This window comes from Hypanus sabinus, chromosome 7 (genome assembly GCF_030144855.1).
Source record: "Hypanus sabinus isolate sHypSab1 chromosome 7, sHypSab1.hap1, whole genome shotgun sequence".
Taxonomy (NCBI): domain Eukaryota; kingdom Metazoa; phylum Chordata; class Chondrichthyes; order Myliobatiformes; family Dasyatidae; genus Hypanus; species Hypanus sabinus.
Window position 1 is genome coordinate 35872778 of NC_082712.1, and position 21166 is coordinate 35893943.

At 42.0% G+C, this 21166-nt stretch overlaps 1 protein-coding gene across 16 annotated transcripts in view; it reads left to right on the plus strand.

The window, feature by feature from the left end:
* lhfpl2b (LHFPL tetraspan subfamily member 2b) overlaps nucleotides 1–21166 on the plus strand; it is a 197455-nt gene that overhangs the window by 155536 nt on the left and 20753 nt on the right. For 12 of the 16 annotated variants that reach the window (XM_059974468.1, XM_059974476.1, XM_059974471.1 and 9 more), the window contains one exon: nucleotides 4103–4891. In XM_059974468.1, coding sequence (XP_059830451.1) covers nucleotides 4462–4891 — 430 coding nt within the window. In that variant the 5' untranslated portion in view covers nucleotides 4103–4461. Of the gene's footprint in view, nucleotides 1–4102; nucleotides 4892–21166 lie in introns of those variants that run through there. The other 4 variants (XR_009513075.1, XM_059974479.1, XM_059974480.1 and 1 more) reach the window with 2 other exon arrangements.

The window sequence follows — 21166 nt, forward strand, 5'->3', positions numbered from 1 at the left end:
TGGCCCTGTTGGTGAGGAATGAGATTCAGTCCTTTGCAAGGGGGGGACATAGGGTCAGGGGAAGTAGAGTCTGTGTGGATAGAACTGAGGAACAGTAAGGGCAAAAAGACCCTAATGGGTGTTGTCTACAGGCCACCAAACAGTAGCATGGATATTGGGTGCAAGTTGAATAGGGAGTTAACATTGGCATGTGGCAAAGGTAATGTTGCAGTAGTTATGGGGGATTTCAACATGCAGGTGAACTGGGAGAATCAGGTTGGTGCTGGACCCCAGGATAGGGAGTTTGTAGAGTGCCTACGGGATGCATTCTTGGAACAGCTTGTACGTGAGCCAACCAGGGACAAGACTATTCTGGATTTAGTGTTATGTAATGAACAGGATTTGATAAGCGATCTTGCAATAAAGGAGCCATTAGGAGGTAGTGATCATAATATGATAAGTTTTTATCTGCAATTTGAGAAGGATAAGGGCAGCTCGGAGGTGTCAGTGTTGCAGATGAACAAGGGAAACTATGGAGCCATGAGGGAGGAGCTGGCCAAAGTTAACTGGACGGATATCCTAGCAGACAAGACAGTGGAACAGCAATGACAGGTATTCTTGGGAATAATGCACAAGCTGCAAAATCAGTTCATCCCCCAGAGTAGGAAGGATTCAAAGGGGGGAAAGGGGCCACAGTGGTTGACAAAGAAAGTCAGAGATTGCATAGCATTTAAAAAAAAGGAAGTATGACAGAGCTAAGGTGACTGGGAGGACAGATGATTGGGAAGTTTTTAAGGAACAACAGAACTTAACTAAAAAGGCAATACGGGGAGAAAAAATGAGGTACGAACGCAAGCTAGCCAGGAATATAAAGGAAGATAGCAAAAGCTTTTTTTAGGCACGTGAAGAGAAAGAAGATAGTTAAGAACAATGTTGGGCCCTTGAAGAATGAATTGGGTGAAATTGTTATGGGAAACAGAGAAATGGCAGAAGTACTTTAGATCTGTTTTCACTAAGGAAGACACAAGCAATCTCCCAGATGTATGGATGGGCCAAGGACATAGGGTAACAGAGGAAATGAAACAGATTGACATTAGGAAGGAAACGGTGATGAGTAGACTGATGGGACTGAAGGCTGACAAATCCCCAGGTCCAGATGGTCTGCATCCTAGGCTACTAAAGGAGGTGGTCCTGGAAATTGTGGATGCATTGGTAATCATTTTCCAATGTTCCTTAGATTCAGGATCAGTTCCTGAGGATTGGAGAATGGCTAATGTTATCCCACTTTTTAAGAAAGGAGAGAGGGAGAAAACAGAGAACTATCAACCTGTCAGCCTGACATCGGTGGTGGGGAAGATGCTAGAGCCCATTATTAAAGATGAAATAGTGGCATATCTAGATAGCAGTGATAAGATTGGGCCGAACCAGCATGGATTTACCAAGGGTAAATCATGCTTGACTAATCTTTTGGAGTTTTTCGAGGATGTAACCAGGAAGTTAGACAAGGGAGATCCAGTGGATGTAGTGTACCTAGATTTTCAGAAGGCATTTGATAAGGTCCCACATAGGAGATTGGTGGGTAAAATCAAAGCTCAGGGCATCGGGGGGAAGACATTGACATGGGTAGAAAACTGGATGGCAGATAAAAAGCACAGGGTAGCGGCGAATGGGTGTTTCTTGGAATGGCAGGTGGTGACTAGTGGGGTGCCACCGGGCTCGGTATTGGGACCACAGCTGTTTACAATTTATGTCAACAATTTAGATGAAGGCATTGAGAATAACATCAGCAAATTTGCTGATGATTCTAAGCTGGGTGGCAGTGTGACATGTGATGAGGATGTTAGGAGAATTCAGGGTGACTTGGATAGACTGGGTGAGTGGGCAGATACTTGGCAGATGATGTTTAATGTGAATAAGTGTGAGGTTATCCACTTTGGGAGTAAGAACAGGAAGGCAGATTATTATCTGAATGGTGTAGAGTTAGGTAAGGGAGAAATACAAAGAGATCTAGGAGTCCTTGTTCATCAGTCACTGAAGGTAAATGAGCAAGTGCAGCAGGCAGTGAAGAAGGCTAATGGAATGTTGGCCTTTATTACAAAGGGAATTGAGTACAAGAGCAAGGAAATCCTCTTGCATATGTACAGAGCCCTGGTGAGACCACACCTGAAGTATTGTGTACAGTTTTGGTCTCCAGGGTTAAGGAAGGACATCCTGGCTGTAGAGGAAGTGCAGCGTAGATTCACAAGGTTAATTCCTGGGATGTCTGGACTGTTTTACGCAGAGAGGTTAGAGAGACTGGGCTTGTACACGCTGGAATTAAGGAGATTGAGAGGGGATCTGATTGAAACATATAAGATTATTAAGGGATTGGACAAGATAGAGGCAGGAAATATGTTCCAGATGCTGGGAGAGTCCAGTACCAGAGGGCATGGTTTGAGAATAAGGGGTAGGTCATTTAGGAGAGAGTTAAGGAAAAACTTCTTCTCCCAGAGAGTTGTGGGGGTCTGGAATGCACTGCCTCGGAAGATAGTGGAGGCCAATTCTCTGGATGCTTTCAAGAAGGAGCTAGATAGGTATCTTATGGATAGGGGAATCAAGGGATATGGGGACAAGGCAGGAACCGGGTATTGATAGTAGTTGATCAGCCATGATCTCAAAATGGCGGTGCAGGCTCGAAGGGCCAAATGGTCTACTTCTGCACCTATTGTCTATTGTTAAGTTGCTGCCACATGATTAGCTGATTAGATAGTCGCATTAATGAGCAGGTGTACTAATAAAGCGGCCACTGAGCATATGTCTGTATAATAAACCTTATTTCTGAATCTAGGTCTCTTCATTACTCAAGGCCTCAGGACTAATCTGCTCTGTATGCAGTTAGCTCATCTGAACTGAGCTGGAAGTGGTATTGGTTGTTGGGAGAAAGTCAGAAAGGCATGCTCCTGAATATTGTCCAATGACCTGCATTAGCAAATGGATTCAGCCGTGATCGCCTTCGCAGTTGAATGACCCTTTTAAATCCGGATTGTCTGAGACACATTTAGGTGAAATACAAGATGAGCCTGCACCAAGGATGATGTAACCCAGTCTCATTCAGTGCCTCCTTGGGTGGAAAGGAAGGTACAATCCAAATAGACATTCAAAGAATTAACTTCAATGGGTATATTTAGCAAAACTATATGGCTGGTGGTGCAGTGGCAGCAGTACTGGACTTCAAGGCAGCTGGACCTGAGTTCAAACCTAGCTGGGTCCCAACCTGGGCAGCAGCAGTATCTGTGCAGAGGAAAGGCCTGCCAATCTTGCCATGAAAAACCTATGGTCCATGAGGTCACAAAGAGTCGGACTCAACATCTGAACAACAACACACCTTATTTAACAGGACTCATTTCATATTATGAAATAATATTCAAACTGGAATGTCTGATTTCTAACTTGTATTTTGCATGCTAATTTGAGTCTTTCACCTTGATTTCAATCCAATGGATTCAACAGTACGAACCTCAAAATCTAGTGCTGTTCCACCCGGAAGGCACTGTCAAGTTACAAACCCTGGATCTGGAAGAAGCTTGTAAAATAAGACTACTGGCTGGATGAAAAATCCCTGCAAACAAATGGTTGAGGTTAATCTTTTAAAAATGTAAGGGCTTTAAATACAGAATACTTCCCTGTATTTTGCCTTCCTCTAAGTATGAATGAGATGAAGCCTGGTGGGACTTTCCATTCATTAAGTCTAGTCCTTTCCACCAAATCTGATCTCTAAGAAGGCAGGCAGTCCCCAAGCCCGAGTCACATAGAAGAGAAACGTTCACTCATTCATTCTCTGATTATGTACAGCAATTTACCTTAAAAATACTGTGCTGAAAACTATAAGGAAAAATCTGTCCAATGAATTATGATTCTGAAGTGTACTAATCCCTAAAGCAGCAGAGACTTGTTTCCAAGCAACAAGCAAGCATAGAATACAAACAATTTAGTGTTGCAGGTTTCTAGTCAGTTTTTCTCGTTGACCTCTTGTTAAAGCTCATGGGGTATACTTTAGAATTTAACAGAAAGTTGGGTCAATTTCCCTCTCTGGGCGGGGTTTATACCAATGTAACATGTAATCTCTCTCTCTATTTCCTTGTAGGTGTGTTTATTACGAATAATGAACGGAATTGTGGGCAGACCTTGAAACATTCTCTCGTGGAATATCACGTCATGTACCAGCCTGCACGCTGATAAAGAGGCAGACCTCTGGAAGCTAAGGATCAGAGGAAGAAGCAACCACTGAGCACCAAGTTGAAAGACGATCCAGTTGGTCAATGAACATAGCTGAAGAGATTTGTGGCATTTGATTTAATTCCGTTGAAGTAAGGATTTACTTTGTCACTGACATCTTAACTATTGGAGGACATTCAATTCTGGTTCTTTTTTCATTAGCTGAAAAATACTTTCCTAGATATTTTTTTGCGTGCAGAAGGGCCTAGCACCTGTTGGGATTAAATCATGTGTCATGTGATTGTTACCTGCCGCTCAATGCTATGGACCCTGCTGAGTATAGTGGTGGCCTTTGCTGAACTGATTGCATTCATGAGTGCAGACTGGCTGGTGGGCAGACCAAAGGCCAACGGCACGCCTGCTCCGGTAAACCGCTCCAGCACTTCCAACGATCCTTACCGCCCCACTCTGGGCATATACAGCCGCTGCATCAAGGTGACCCACCAGGTCAACTCAAAGCGAGGGAGTCTGTGCGGTCCGTACGCCGAAAGCTTTAATGAAATTGCCAGTGGATTCTGGCGAGCCACTGCTATTTTCCTGGCGACAGGGATTCTCATTCTATGCACTGTGGCTTTTGTGTCCGTCTTTACCATGTGCGTACAGAGTTTCCTGAAGAAAAGTATTTTTAACATTTGTGGATTACTACAAGGAATTGCAGGTAAGTTTTACTTCATGGGGATTAGTCACTGTACCTCCATAGACCACTTAGGAATTCTTTATTTTTTAGGAAAGATAAATTTGTTAGTGTAATTTTAAATTCTGCTGTTGTCCATGTTGATAGTAATTGTTCAATCAGAACAATTGTTGTAAGGTGGTATCATATATACATCTGTTTAACCCAACTCAGCAGCGAATTACTACCCGATTGTCTTGTATCTAGGACTACCCTCAGGTGATTTGTGGGGTTTGTTGAAGTTTGCTCTCATTATTACACAGTCTGTCAAGATTTCCAAAACGCGTGTTTTTTTTTCAAGAGCAGCACTCCACTGCATACCTGACCTTGTATACAATGTTCATTGTTCGTGGTTCCTTCCTTGAAAGATAAAATGACCTTAAGACATAAAGCCTCTTATGTATTTCCAATATGTCGTGCCTCGCCCTATTGATTCCATAGATGGCAGTGCCTGATACAGTTTTTTTTAAAGTGATGGGGCAAATGAAGTTGAGTGAAGTTATCCCCTCTGGTTCAAGAGCCTGATGTTTGAGGGGTAATAACTGCTCCTGAACATGGTGGTATAAATCCTGAGGCCCATGTACCTTCCTGATGGCAGAAATGAGGAGAGACTATGTCCTGGGTGGTGGGAGTCTTGTTTTCCTGCGACAGGGCTCCATGTGGATGTGCTCAATGGTGGGGAGGATTTTACACGTGATGGACTAGACCCTATCCACTACTTTTTATAGGATTTTCTGTTCAAGGGCATCGGTGTTTCCATATCAGGCTGTGATTCAGCCTGTCAATATACTCTCTCCACCCCACAATTATAGAAGTTGGTCAGAGTTTTAAATGTCGTGCTGAACCTTCACAAGCTTCTAAGGAAGATGAGGCACTGCCATGCTTTCTTCACTTGCATGCCAGGCCCAGGACAGGTCCTCTGAAATGATAACACAAAAGAATTTAAAGTTGCTGACCCTCTCCACCTCCAGTCCCTCGATGAGGACTGCCTCATGGACTTTTGGTTTCCTCCTCCTGAAGTCAACAATCAGCTCTTTGGACTTGCTGATACTGAGTGAAATGTTGCTTTTATTCCACCACTCAGCCAGATTTTCCATCTCCCTCATGCATGCTGATTCATCGCCATCTTTGATTCGGCCTGTGACAGTGGTGTCGTCGGCATGGCACTGCAGCTGCTCTGCTCCAGCTGACACTTGTCCTGCTCCATTAGTACAGCATTTACAACCTTCCTCCATCAGTACAGAGTGTGCTTCCCACACTCTATTTATATTCATACCAAGAACATTGCAAAGAGAATAAATTCTGCAGGTGCTAGGAACCATGAGCCACATGCACAAGTTGCAGGAGAAACTCAGCAAGTCCAGCAGTATCTATGGAGGGGAATAAACAGCTGACGTTTCACACTGAGAGTCTAGAGTCTGAGAGTCATAGATGCTGCCCTACTTACTGAGTTCCTCTCAGTATTTTGTGTGCGTGTGCTGCATATAAAAATTACACTTGTTTTATCAGGAGCCTTTTTTTCTAATAAAAGGTACTAACTGTTAATTATTAACTGTTCAGAGTTCAGCGTCCCAGGTGAATTCAGAGCCAGGTATAGAACTGAGTTGTGCCAATTGTTTGTGGCCTCAGTAAATTTGAACTGGATGTATTCAACACCTGAGTTTGCAGCAGGCAATATGAGCAATGTCTAGACCACCCCCCAGCCCCTTCCCTGGGTCAGTTGCGGCACATTCCCCTCCTTTGCCGCCCTGGGTCAATCCCTCCACATTCCAGCTGAGAACATGTGCAGCACACTCCTGAATGAGAACACGGACTCTGCCTCAGTTTGTCTCCCGTGGGTGAGGTGGGTGCAAAGCTGTTGGTCGAGTACTCCAGCACGGAGAGAAGTGCCACAAAGAGGTAATGTTCCAGCAAGTTATCTGGCAGCGGTATTTGAGGGTGCCGAATGATTTTGTCCAGAACACAAATAATGCACTTCATAAACCTGGTGGATCAACACTTTCACTGCCAGAACAGAGACATGTCCATAATAATTGATTATACAGGGGGGCGAGTTTTATTACACAGATGATGGTAGGTTCCTAGAACAGGGTACCAAATGTGGTATGTTACTATAAGTAGTTGTTTTAAAATGTGTGACTAGTAGTTAGCATATTGTTTGTTTCTCAATATTATATAATTAAGAAATAAAACACATTTTTGATGCAAAATGCATTAACAATTTCCATTTCAGAAATTATACTTTGAGGCTGGACTCAGTGCTATACAGCTGACACAATCTCCACTCAGGGCATATTTCTCTGTTCAAAGCTCTGTTTGGAGTTCTTCAGGATGACGTAAGCCATGTTTTCCCAAGATTAGCAATCAGTAACTCCTGGAGCATCCTGGTTTCCCCAGAAACACAGGACGGGATGTCTGCCATCCAAAAGTATCCTAATCTACACCATCCTAATCTCCAGCATGCCGTCCTGACTTGTCCATATTGCAGACCACAACAACCTAATATGACAACCTACACACCCATCCCATTGTTAACTTTCCAAACTAACATTTCCTTGCAGAACTACCACCTTTTTAGAGGAGATGGGAGGCTGTTAAATTGCAACTACTTTCAGTGTGAAAGTTAGAATAGATGGCTGACATGGACTGGTTGGATCCAAATGCTGTAAAATTGTGTGAAAATGCCATGCAGTATTGATAAGCAATGCGCTGAAATTGACAGATTTTTTCAGCATATTGCATCTTGAATATTGGTAACTGGGTTTATTTTTGTCACTTATACTGAGGTACTGTGGGTAGTTCAGCTGTCATACTCATTATAGCAATGATAGCCGGAGATAAAACAATAACAGAATGCAGAATAGATTATTATAGTATCAGAGGAAGTATGCAAGGCCAAAAGGATGCAGATTGTGAGGTCAAAAGTCCACTTTATCATCCTAAGGGGCCATTTAATAGCTTAAGATAACTGGTTAGAAGTTGTTCTTGAGCCTGCTAGTGCATGCTGTCAGGCTCTTTGTATCTTCTGCCCTGTGTAAGGGGGGAGAAAGCAGAATGTCTGGGGTGGTGGAATTGATTGTGACAATGTCAGTATAAATCTATTTTGTTTCTTATTGGTCTCTGGCAGTTTCATAATTGGTCTTAACAACTGCCTTTTTATAATACAAATATATGAATGTGTGAAAGAACATTTCCATGTTTATTTCAGTCTTTAGAGCACAATAAGTTTTCCATGTCAAATTATAGAGGACTAATTTCTAATAACTGAACAATTAATGAAAAATATGTGCTTCTCCAAGCTTTCCTTCTGTTATTCTAATTGCACTTAGAAAAATAGAGGGCTCTACAGCAGGGAAATTCCCAGCAGTTTCTAAAATCAGTTACATGGTCAGCACAACACTTGTGGGCCGAAGGGCCTGTAATGTGCTGTAGACTTCTATGTTCTATTTTCTACATGAACTGTTTGCTTTAAAGAACATTTTTTCCTCAGATTGCAACCATGCAATGCCACATAATCAACTGTGCGAAGGGAATGACTAAGCACAGGTTAAAGCTCAAGACGCACATTTCGTCAGATCCTCCAGTTTTCCACTTATGAACCATCTCCATGATAATAATCATCCCACGTACGATTTGATGACTCATTGTATAAATATTCACTAAGTCCACATGTTCGTTTAATTTTTTTCCTTAATGTAATTTTAAAACATTTTCTTGTGGATTCTAGTAAAATGCTGGTCTTTTAGAATGTTTCCGCTGTGACTCTGTAGGGTCTGTAGATTAACAGCTTGTGTAAGTGTCACATCCAGCCCTGTGGTGAACCCCAAGATGTTATCCAGGATGGACACAAGATTCTGATGGATTGCCAGGGTAGATGTCGAGAGTGTGAAATAAAGGGATCCTGGTTTTGTTGCAATGTGGAATCACGTCTTTGTTCCTGAGGATTGTAAATCTTTGGAATTCTAAACATGTGGATGCAGAGATTGCTGAGATAATGGGAGAATCTGATAAGGAATGAGCTATGATTGTACTGATTGACAGAACGGGCTTTAAAGGGAATAGTTCCTATTTCCTGTTTCTATATTTTTGTGCTTTTTGAGTTCTTTCAAATCCTTACTGTTCCCTCAGGAGCTTTTTTTATTCATCTGTGGGGCTTATATGCTGCTGGTCAGGGCAGCATTTATTGTTCATCTGTGACTGGCTACTAGAGTGAATGGTTTACTAAACCATTTCAGAGTGCAGTTAAAAGTCACCCACACTGCTGATTTGCAAATTGTACATGGACCATTATGGTAAGGAGGGGTGATTTCCCTCACTGACCTCAGTGAGCCAGAAGTTTCAGTCAATGATTCGACAGAGTCACCATTTCAGATGCCGGTTTGTTTATTGTAAATTTATTGTGATGACTCCCAGTTGGCATGAAGGAATTCAAACCCGTGTCTCAGATTGGTAGTCAGGATTCTGGATGGAAGTCCAGTCATTTATCTGCAATAGTGTCATTCCCAGCCTGACTGTGAAGCTACTGCAGTGGTTCAGGCAGAGAGCATGTGGAGTACTTTTATAACTATGCAAGATATAGGAGCAGAGAGCTTAAATACTATTGAGTATTTGTCTGTGTGTGGGATCCCATTGCTTCACTATCAGAGCAAGCCTCTGCCAAGTTACAGTCAGATAACTTTGGAATAGTAATGTTGTAGCAGTTAGTCGTTCAATGGCAATATCAAGTTCAAATTCAAGTTAATTCTTGTTCAACCACACATGAATACAGCCCCAAACGAAACAGCATTCCTCTGGGGCCAGGGTGCAAAACACAGAATCAACAGTCACACAACACGTGTGGCACATATAATTATGCTTGCAGAAAACCCAGGTTACGAAAACACAAATTAAAAAATAATTGTGTAGCTCAGGCCTTGAGTGTCATGGCCTGCAGACTGATGGTGCATGGATGGTGTTGTGGAGCCACGTTTTGGCAAGAACAGGCCTGCAGCAGTTCCTCATCTCATATAGGTGCAGCTGCAGACGAACGTACTCCAGGTTGTCTTTTACCAAGCGGACATTGGAAGGTAGCCCTGATGGGCGGGGCCGGCCCCCAACCCAGTATGGAATCCAGTAGCGCACAGCCAGCACCAGTAGCTGCAGGGGGCAACCCTGAGGCATGCGGGCCTAGTCCATACCACAACCAAGGCCATGCAGCTCCCCTGCCGTCGGTTTCACAATTGACCCAGTGAATCAAACTCGCAGTGTTCTGTATTACTGATGTCCAACGGGGATTTACGAACACAATAAGAACATCCAAGCCAATCATTCCCACTGTTTTGTGGATCGTGCACCGACCTGACATCATCTTCCCTGGGCGGCTGAACCGGGCTGTGACACGGTTTGCAGCAAGTCCTGCTCCGCCACCATCGGGCAGCTTACTAGTGGGGCAGACCTGCTATACTTGATGTTCTGGATAACCAGCAGTGCCTTGCAATCGTGAAAAGACCCTAAATCACCCTATTCTTTACCACTGAACCACAATCAAGAAGAGCGATTATAATTATCCCTAAGAATTTTAATCCGTTAAAGTGTTAACAGTGAAATTGCAAAACTTGGTTTACATTTTTTTAAATTTGCATATTATTGCTTTCATAGTTCCCACTACATTTGCTGTTTTGCTTCTTTGTAATCTCTTCAGAGTCTTCGCATTTTCTACCTGTTTTAGCAATCATCACAGTGAAGAGGGAAGCATGGTGGTATCAGTTTCTCTTGTATTAGAGTGCCTGAGAAAAATATAATCAAGGGAATCTCACTCCAATTGCCAAAGGACTTTAGCTAGCAAGTCATTTATAAGTCAGTTCTGAAGAAGGGTCTCAGCCCAGCATCATCAACTGTTAATTCCTTTCCATAGATATTGCTTGACGTTTTGATGTTCCACACAAAATGCTGGAGGAACTCAGCAGGCCTGGCAGCATCTATGGAAAAGAGTATAGTCGATGCTTTGGGCCGAGACCCTTCAGCATTTTGTGTGTTGCTTTCATAATGAATTTGAAGTTATTAGTTCAAGCTAAAATGGAACTTTCTTCACAATGAGAGGTTTCCATTGTCCTACCAGCTGGGGTATGAGGGACCAATGAGGTGGTTAGCAGGGTAATGAGGGTCATTGTTTCCTGACAGCAACACAGCTCTTTACAATGTGGAAAAAGCCTTCATTCTTGAGGTTGTCACTCTTTAGAAGAATCCAGTGGCTCAGATGTTTGTGACAATTCAAAATTCCTTATTGCCAGTCTTCGGTACACGAGTGTAAAGGAGATCAAAATGACTATTATGCTGGATCCAATACAAACCAAAATAAATATAAAAGCAATCCTATAAAACAAAATGCAAAATAACTTACATACAGTTTGTGTATACATAAAGTGACACTAGGTGATGTGTATGTGCTGGTGGTGGGGTTGATGGGGTGGACTTATGGGTGGAGGTGTAATCAGCCTGACAGCTTGAGGGAGGTAACTGTTTTTGAATCTAGTGGTCTTGGTGTGGATGCTGTGTAGCCTCTTCCCTGAATGGAGTGGGGCAAGTAGTCCACACAGTGGGTGGGATATGTATGTAAGGGAAACTCCTCTTGATATTGAGGATCAGCTATGATCTTAGTGCCTGGCAGGCTGGAAGCAACATACTTTCCCATTGCTTTTTCTATCTGTTTTGTCTATTGAGGCGTGTTTAGAGCTCTGGGTGGTTAGCACGAGAAGTAACGAGGAGTGAGCTAATATTCAAAGTCCTTCATTAACAGCAAACACTCAACTAACTGACTGCATTGGCAGTTAGAACAATGTGTTAAAGGCGTACCACACAGAAAACATAGTTCTTAAAGCTTTATACACATTCGCTATATGAAACTGCTTTCCTTCTGCAAATACTACTACAGTGGATTCTGGTTAATCAGGACACATCAGGGCCTGTACATTCTGTTCCAATTAGTCAAAGCTTCATGGAAATAGTTAAAAGATATAAAAAAGACAATCTACCATTTAACTGAGAAACAAATTATATATTAGTTATGAAACACAGAACAAATTAGAACAGTACTAATACTACTACAGTGCTATGTTCCTAATAGTTGCTGACGGAGGAATTAATCCAGAGTATGCTGGTGTGTTCTTTTGATTGACTGTGAATTAAAAAAGTCAGTGCCTACACCTCGTGGAGATAATGGACTACCTCCGTACAAGGCTTTCGACGATTGCATCATCTAAATCTAACTTGTTGAAGTAGAGAAATAGTTTCGTTTTCACTCCCTGCCATTTCTGGTATCTCCAAACCTGAATGCTTGAAACAGCGGTGAGCAAAACAGTTCTGAATTGTCTTATTGCTTATTTCTTACCAACTATCAGTGTCAAAAATCACTGCTTTCTGAACAGAAACATGTGCAGCCAACACTATTTACAAAGTGTATGCTCTAAGCTCAGTGTAGTGTCTAATGGCCGTACAATGGCATGTGACTGACGCTAATTAGAAACAGTTCGCCAGTAGTCTCCTGTCCTAGTTAATCAGCATAGTCTCTCAAATAAACGAAGAGAAACCCAGCTATTTTATCAATTCGTCTTTGTTCTTTAAGAGTTGTCCCAAATAAGCAGCTGCTTTGATTAACTGTTAGCCCAAATAACTGGAATCCACTGTATACCAAAATACAATAAAATAACTACATATAAAGACTAAACCAGCATGAATGCAAGCCATTCATAATATGAGCTGTTGTTGTTTTGAGTTTTCTGAATTTTCACATCTGATAATATTGTTCATTTTATAAAAATATGGTGGAAAAAATTCAGACACCAATTGGTTAAATCAGGAGTCTGAAGTTCAGGAAAGATAAAACCACCGGAAAAGTAAAAGATAAGCTCTTAGCATTTTTATGTTTATGAGTGTTATGAAAACAACAGTGACCAGTTGTCGAGATAATGCCTGGTGGTGTAGCAATGAGGCTGTATTTCTTTAACTCTTTGCAGTATTGCCTAGAATTCCAGCAAGTTGGTGATTGAGAACACATGAATCACATCACTTGTATTTTGTGTCATGTGACTGCTGAGTGGCAGTTCTGCCTATTGCTGCTGTCATCGTGTCCAAACTTCTAACTCCCAGGAGTTTAAAGATATTTTGTCTTTCATTTTGCCAACTGTGTTTCAAACATCTGGAGTCGGTCATTCACCTAGTGGTCAGTGCATTTATACTTTTAGAAAGTTTGAGTTATACGTTTAAAATTTCTACAGTATTTTAACTCCGATATTTTAGGAATAGTGGAGCTATAGTTTGTAAAATGTCAAATACTGCTCCTCAAACATTTGAAAGATGAATCTTGCGCTGTAGGTAGGATCTGATCATTTCTCAGTGTTTCACATTGAATTGGATTGACTTTATTTCTAACATCATTCACGTACTTGAGTAATCTGTACATTATGTCTCTGTCTAAATGTGCAATGTGCAATTTATAGTACTTTGTAATAAACAGTATGCACAACAGGACAGTCATTTATAGCATAGAAATACAATTGTATCAGCATGAATTAATCAGTCTGAAGAAGCTGTCCCAGAGCCTGTTGGTCCTGGCTTTAATGCTACGGTACTGTTTCCCAGATGGTAGCAGCTGGAAAAGTTTGTGGTTGGGGTGACTCAGGTCCCCAATGATCCTTTTTTCACACCTATCTCTGTAAATGTCCTGAATAGTGGGACGTTCACACCTACAGATGCGCTGAGCCGTCTGCACCACTCTCTGCAGATTCCTACGCTTGAGGGGAATACTGTTCCCATACCAGGCAGTGATACAGCCAGTCAGGATGCTCTCAATTGTGCCCCTGTAGGAAGTCCTTAGGATTTGGGGACTCATGCCAAACTTCTTCAACCGTCTGAGGTGAAAGAGGCACTGTTGTGCATTTTTCACCACATAGCCGGTATGTACAGACCACGTGAGATCCTCAGTGATGTGTATGCCAAGGAACTTGAGGCTGTTCACCCTCTCAACCCCAGATCCAGTGATGTCAATAGGGGTTAGCCTGTCTCCATTTTTCCTGTAGTACACACCCAGCTGCTTTGTTTTTGTGACACTTTGGGAGAGGTTGTTTTCTTGACACCACTGTGTCAGGGTGATGACTTCCTCTCTGTAGGCTGCCTCGTTATCATTTCAGATAAGAACAATCAATGTAGTATCAGCAAATTTAATTAGCACATTGGAGTTGTGGGTGGTGATGTAATCATGGGTAAGGGAGGGGGCTTAGGACACAGCCCTGAGGGGCTCCTGCATTGAGGGGCAGAGGTGAGGGAGCCTCACTCTGGAATTCAAATTGAGCATTTAGTCCTGTCTGTTCCAAACAAATCCTCATACAAACAAGCTTTTAAAAATATTTTTTTATTATGTTGGTATACTCAAGTGCCCTTGATCTTTTACTGCCACCTTAATGAAAGACAGGACTTGGATTTTAATATCTTATTCTGCAGAACTTTGACAGTGCAGCTTCCCTCATTACTGGACTGATGTTCAGTTTGCGAAAAGGCTCTGGAGCGGAACTTGAGCTCATAACTCTCAATGCAGAGGTGAGGGCATTACATTGAACCTAGGATATGTGGCCCAGTTGAAAAAGGACTCCAATTAAAATTTGCTTTGAGAAATCAGATCATCTATGAAAACAATGTTTTTTCCCAAAAAAAAATTCTGAAGTTACTGGGCCATCCTGAAGTTGTGAAAGCTTTAAAAATGCAAATCCTTCATTTTAGATTGAATAGTACCTTTTCATTAGAATTGTTTTAGTGCTTGAAGCAGAGAGCTCTGTGTGGGAAAAAAAAGGGTGACTTTCAAGAAGCCTTTTCAGGTATTGTGTGGCAGCCCTCATAGATGGATCTCCCTCTGTGTCATTAGATACTACACCATGCTTAGAGCAAGCAGTGTTGATTTGCCTGCATTGTGTTCAAAAGGCAGTGATTTTTAACACTGATAGTGATTGCACATAGGATGATAGGCTTGCATGCTGAAAGGACAATGAGGTCGTAAATTGTCACTGGGGCTGGAGCAATTTACCTTGAGAAATGAAAGCAAATGGTAATAATAAAGCTTAAAAATACATTTATCTTGTCTTCAGATATTTGGGAAGGAAGGAGTTCATCAAGGAAACTTGAGAATGGCATTCTGATGTGAAAACAGTAATAATCCTGTCATAAATAAAGAGTACATTCAGGACCAATAGGCACGAGAGAGATGAGCTAAATCTACACAAAGTGCGAACAATTAGAAAAAACCTCGAGGCCACGAAAAAGATGGGACGGTAGGGAGTGAGGTGGAAATTTGATCTTACACTAGACTGAATTGCAGGCCAAGAAGGAGGGATCAACTGACCCTGATTCAGAAAGATAATGTCACCAGGGGCTAGAAATGAGACAAATATCATTGTATAGAGGTAATGTACATGAATTCTTGGGAATTGCAATGGAGCAGAGATACCTGAAATGGATCTGTCCCCAGAGAATGAAAGTGAATGCAGCATATATAACCGGAGAGTGTTTGTGTCAGGAATACTCAGCAAGGTAAAGCACTAATCCCAATGGGTAAAGGGGTTCTGTGGCTGAATATGCTTACAGTGAATAGAACAAAGCTCAGATCAGTGGGCTAACATAACAAAGAAGGACAACTTTCTTGTGAAGATATAAAATTATATGGGAACAGTAGGATTAGTATGAATCTTGTGTGGTTTCAGAATATTTCCCAGATTGTGTTTCTAAATTGTTAGCCTAACCTATGACAACAACATGACTCAGGAAGTGGAGAAGTGACAGTGACCAGCGAAGGTCTAATGACCAGACATCATGTAGAAAAGGAAGGTCACAGCAAGACCATTCACTGCTGTAGTCAAGGGCTGGCCTTCACATAGAAACCAAGGAAGTAAATGTAGACAAGCCACTGCTTTGTTTCAGGCATGGTGGCTGAAACCAATCCAATTCATCTACTTGAATACCCTGATCCATTAATCTGAGCAATTAGCTTTAATCTATTCTTCACAACTGTGGTGTGGCTTATTGCCTAATGTTGTATTTCCAAAGAGATCAATTTGTTGAACTTCCTATCACTTTTCCAATGCTGATCAGAGGGAGGTGAAAATGCATTTGGAAAGTTAGGGAGCCCAATATTCAGGGTTTTTTTTAAGCTACCCTTAACCTGGGGGACGTGAATACCGCTTATCTCTCTTTTGCTTTAGTGAGGTTCACATCAAAGTTCAAAGTAAATGTATTATCAATTTACATGGATTATATGTCACCATATAATCCCCAAGATCCAGTTTCTTGCAGCTGTACATCATTAAACAAAAAAATGCAAGGGCGTGGTCTAGACAAAACGGAAGTCAATGAGTTGGCCATTTGATTACTAATTTAATTCATTCGGCACAACATTGTGAGTCGTCGGGCCTGAGCTGTATTGTTCAATGTAACCAACCAAAAACTACACACCAAGACTGACAAACAACCAGTGTGCATGCAAGACAAACTCTGAAAATACAAAAAGAAAACCCAGATAATAAATAAACAGATTAATTAATTAATTCTGTGACTATGAAGTGAGTCCATGGGCTGTGAAACCAGTTCTGTGTTAAGGTGACTGAGGTTATTGTATCTATGCTGGTTCAGGAGCCAGGAATCAGATATTCTGCAGTGGCTCTGTGTACAGTGGTGAAAAAATAATTCTGTGTTACTTTCTGATTTGGTAGCTCAGTTGCTTAATAGTTTACAGAACTAGACATTTCTTTGTTTTGATTTCTAATTTATGTTGAGTTAGCTAACCTAAGCCATAGTGAAGACATGGGTGTTGCAATTAACATCAGCACTAATGACTTCCCAAAGAGTAATAACAGTGAGTGTTCATTAGGAAAAGACCCCTACTGAGGCACTGATGAACAGAATTGTTTTTCACCATAATGCCCTGAATAAATCAGCATTATACTAGTTCACATATGCAGCCTAATCTCTGGCTGAGGTTTTGGAATGCTGCCTCCTGCGTAACGCAACAAGAACCAGGACACATCTTTCCTATAGTTTGTACCACTCCAGCACTCGATTTGGATGGGATCTCTATTTAAAGCAGAGAGAAGGGATTTCCACTGAATCTGCGCTGTCCACTTAGAAACCTGCGGTTTACCACTTTCCCAGTGCCTGCAGGGATGGATTGGAGAATGCAGGAATCCACCACATAATATTGACTCTTATTCCTGACTCTGTTACAATGCAGTGTGGTGTGTTAATTCGTGTTCCAATATGCCCAGCATATGCAAACCATGTTGCTTCTGAGCATTGGGTGTGCTCTGGAGTGGTTGTGAAATGTGTTCCACAGCTATTACTGTCATTCTGAAGTTACAAAGGTCAGTGCTGCATTTGCAAAGGGGAATTCTGCAATGCATTTTCTACTTAAATTTTTATAACTGCAGTAATCATTAACCTATTTTATGTAGGTGAGGTTAAAATGTGGAAAACAATCAGCCTCCTTATTTCCCGAAAGACATGAGCCTTAAATTCTACATAGACGTTCATAGGAGTCTGCGGAGATTCGGCATGACATCTAAAACTTTGACAAACTTCTACAGATGTGTGGTGGAGAGTGTATTGACTGGCTGCATCACAGCCTGGTATGCCTCGACACCAATGCCTTCTAATGGAAAATCTTACAAAAGGTAGTGGATTTAGCTCAGTACGTGACAGGTAAAGCCCTCCCAAACACCGAGCACATCTACATGAAACACTCTTGTAGGAAAGCACTTTTCTTGCTGTTGCCTTCTGATAGAAGGTAAAAGAGCCTCAGAATTTGCACCAGCAGGTACAAGAACAGTTACTGCCCTCAACCATCAGGCTGTACGCTCACTTGCCCTTTCACGGAGATGTAGGACTGTTATTTCATGTTCTCAAAGGTTTCAAATGTACGTTTAATGTCAGAGAAATGTATACAATGTACATCGTGAAATTCCTTTTTCTTCACACCATCCATGCAGTCAGAGGAGTGCCCCAAAGAATGAATGACAGTTAAATGTTAGAACCCCAAACCCCCCCAGCTCCCCTCTTCCACATGTTAAACAGCTGTAAAATGACGATCCCCACCAGCAAAAGAGCATCGGCACCCCCACCTTGCACTCAAGCGTGCAGCAAAGCTTCAGTAAAGACACAGGCTTGCAGTGCCCCAAAGACTACTCACACACCCAGTAATTCAACATACCACAGGCTCTCTCTCCCTAATAGTAGAAACCGAGGTGTCCCTGTTTTCACATTGACAGGGGAGACAACATTATTTATTTATTTATTGCTATTTATTTATATTTGCATTTGCACAGTTTGTTGTCTTCTGCACTCTAGTTGATCTTTCATTGATTCTGTTATAGTTTCTATCTATAGATTTACTGACTAGGCCCGCAGGAGCAAGAATCTCGGGCTTGTGTATGGTGACGTACTGTATATGTACTTTGATAATAGATTTACTTTGAGGTAAATGGTTGAGTTATTCTTAAAACAGGCCAATTAAACTGGCATTGGAATGCTCTGATTGGCAGGTAGTTTATGATGACTGGTGAAGATTGCTTTTGTTGTCCAGTTGCATGATCCAGCAATTACCTGCTACATCCCTCAAGCTAAGGACCACCGTTCAGGTGAAGGCTCGAACCACTGGCCCAGGTTGCCAGGAAACTAATTAAAATATGCACCTGTGCACATGTGTGGCAAACAATGTCAATTCTTATCTCAAATTTTATATTGGAAATGGCTTACTAAAGTTGTCACATAATAACAGAAATCGTCAGAGCCTGAGCACAGTGTGTGTGGACCACTAATATTATAAATGTATAGGAATTTATACACAGTAACGTGCGAAGTACACAGGCTAATAAAGCATGCAACAGATTCTGTATTCATAGTTAATCTTTTGTGGAATTGCATACTTCAAATTGGGGTAAACAAGCTTAGAAATCTCAGTGTACTCTGACACAGCACTCATAAAATGTTGTAAGAACTCAGCAGGTCAGGCAGCATCTATGGAGAGGAGTAAACACTTGAGGTTTCGGGCCGAGACCCTTCGTCAGAACTGGAAAGGAATGGGGAAGATACCACAATAAGAAGTTGTGGGGGGTGGGGCAGGGTAGGAATGCAAGCTAGAAAGTGATAGGTGAAGCAAAGTGGGGGGGTGGGAGAGGATGAAATGAAGAGTTGAGAAGTGACAGGTGGAAAGGGTAAAGGTCTGTGTAAGAAGGGACCTGATAGGAGAGGAGAGTGGATTATGAGAGAAAGAGAAGGAGGGGCACCAGGGGGAAGTGTGAGGAAAAACTGAAGATTGAGTGGGAAATGAAGAAGAGGTGTGGAGGAGGGGGGAAATATACCAGAGGTTGGGGAAATCATTGTTCATGCCGTCAGATTGGAGACTACCTGGATGGAATATAAGGTGTTACTCTTCCAACTGGAAAGTGGCCTCATCATGGCAGAAGAGGAGGTCATGGACTGACAAAATGGAATGGGAATTGGGGTTAGGATTGAAATAGTTGGCTGCCAGGAAATCCTGCCTTTTGCAGATGAGCAAAGTTGATTGACAAAACGGTCCTCCATTCTATGTCAGATCTCACCAGTGTAGAGGAGGCCACATCGGGAGCATTGGATGCAGTAGTCAACCCCAATAGATTCACTGGTGAAGTGTTACCTCACCCGGAAGGACTGTTTGGGGCCTTGAATGGAGGTGAGGGTGTAAGTGAATGGGCAGGTGTAGCACTTCTTCTACTTACGGGGATAAGTGCCAGGAGGGAGATTTAGTGGAGGGACAAATGAACAAGGGAATCATAGAAGGTGAGATCTCTGTGGAAAGCGGAGAGTTGGGGGGGGGGGCAGTAAAGATGCTTTTGGTGATAGGGTTCCATTGAAGGTAGCAAAAGTTGCAGAGAAAGCAGTGCACTCTAGTGACTGTAGCAGTAGAAAGCAATGACTGTAATCATTGACCCCTCCAGCTCCCATTCCCCGTTTGCATCTGCAACATGCACCAAAACCATTTGAGTACAGTACTGCACATTCTTGACATCACATTGATGAACAAAGACAGTAGAGGCAGCAATGGTTAGATAGAACAGATGAGGATTGGAACAGTGGTATTTGGAAGGGCAGTGATATTTGGATTTGCAAGGTGATGCTGAGTGAGTTCACTATATTATTAATAATGAATGGATGGGGGAAGGATATTGGGCAGTGTGGTGCAATGCCATTTTGTGGTCAGTGCTGTACAAACAGGAGAAGCATGTGAGGTGGTGGATCAATATTTGGTAAGAGAATCAACTGTCATTTTGAGAAGGGCCTTGAAAAAAATGAAGCTAAGTTGGCGGCCAGTTTTGACTCCCATGTTTTCCTGTGAGTACCCAACGATTTGTTCCCAGAAGATAGTGATTCAAGTTTCCCCACAACACTCCAAGGTCATCCTTTGTGTCTGATGTAGCAATCTTGTCAGGAGCACAAAGGTGACTCATGTCTGATTAAGTTTCTGGAATGACACAGCATGACTGGAAATTGTGTTTATCTAATTCATTTCTTCTTTGTTCCCATGATGCTGAAAATGACTGTAATATCTGAAGGGATTTTTAGCCAGTTTTCTTTTTATTATAGTTGGCAGGAAGATGTATTCTGAGAGATTAGTTTTATTTTACATATCAACCATCCATATGTAATCTAGAGTAACACAACTCTTCTCTCTCGTTTCTGCGCCTCCGCCCATAATAATTTTAATTCCTTATGCTTACTGTTGCGGTCTCTGCTGTATGTCCGGTTGGATTTATGAGACGAAGTGCCCATAGTTGGCCATTAAAGTGGCCTCAGCTTACCAAGTGAATAACAGAACGGCATTTAACTCCAAGTATCAGCCTGATAAACTCTTCAGCTGCTCATTATTAATGGTGTTCGGTAGCAGAAGCAGGCCAGTTTTAACTCTTGTTCCCGTAGGTTCCCCCCCTCCCTTTAATCAGCAATGGAATTGTACAAGATGAAGTGGAGAGGAGTGGATCATGGAATATAAAATAGTGCAGCTCAGTACAGGCCCTTCGGCCCAGGATGTGGTGCTGACCTTTCAAACTACTCCGAGGTTGATCCTTCTCTCCCATATACCCTCCATTTTTCTAATCATGAGTTTTTTAATGCTGTGGAATTATGTCATGAAGAAAACCCAAATAAGATCAGTTCCTGTCCGTGACATTAGTAATTATTTAGAAAAGTAATAATGAAGTTTGCTGCACATTG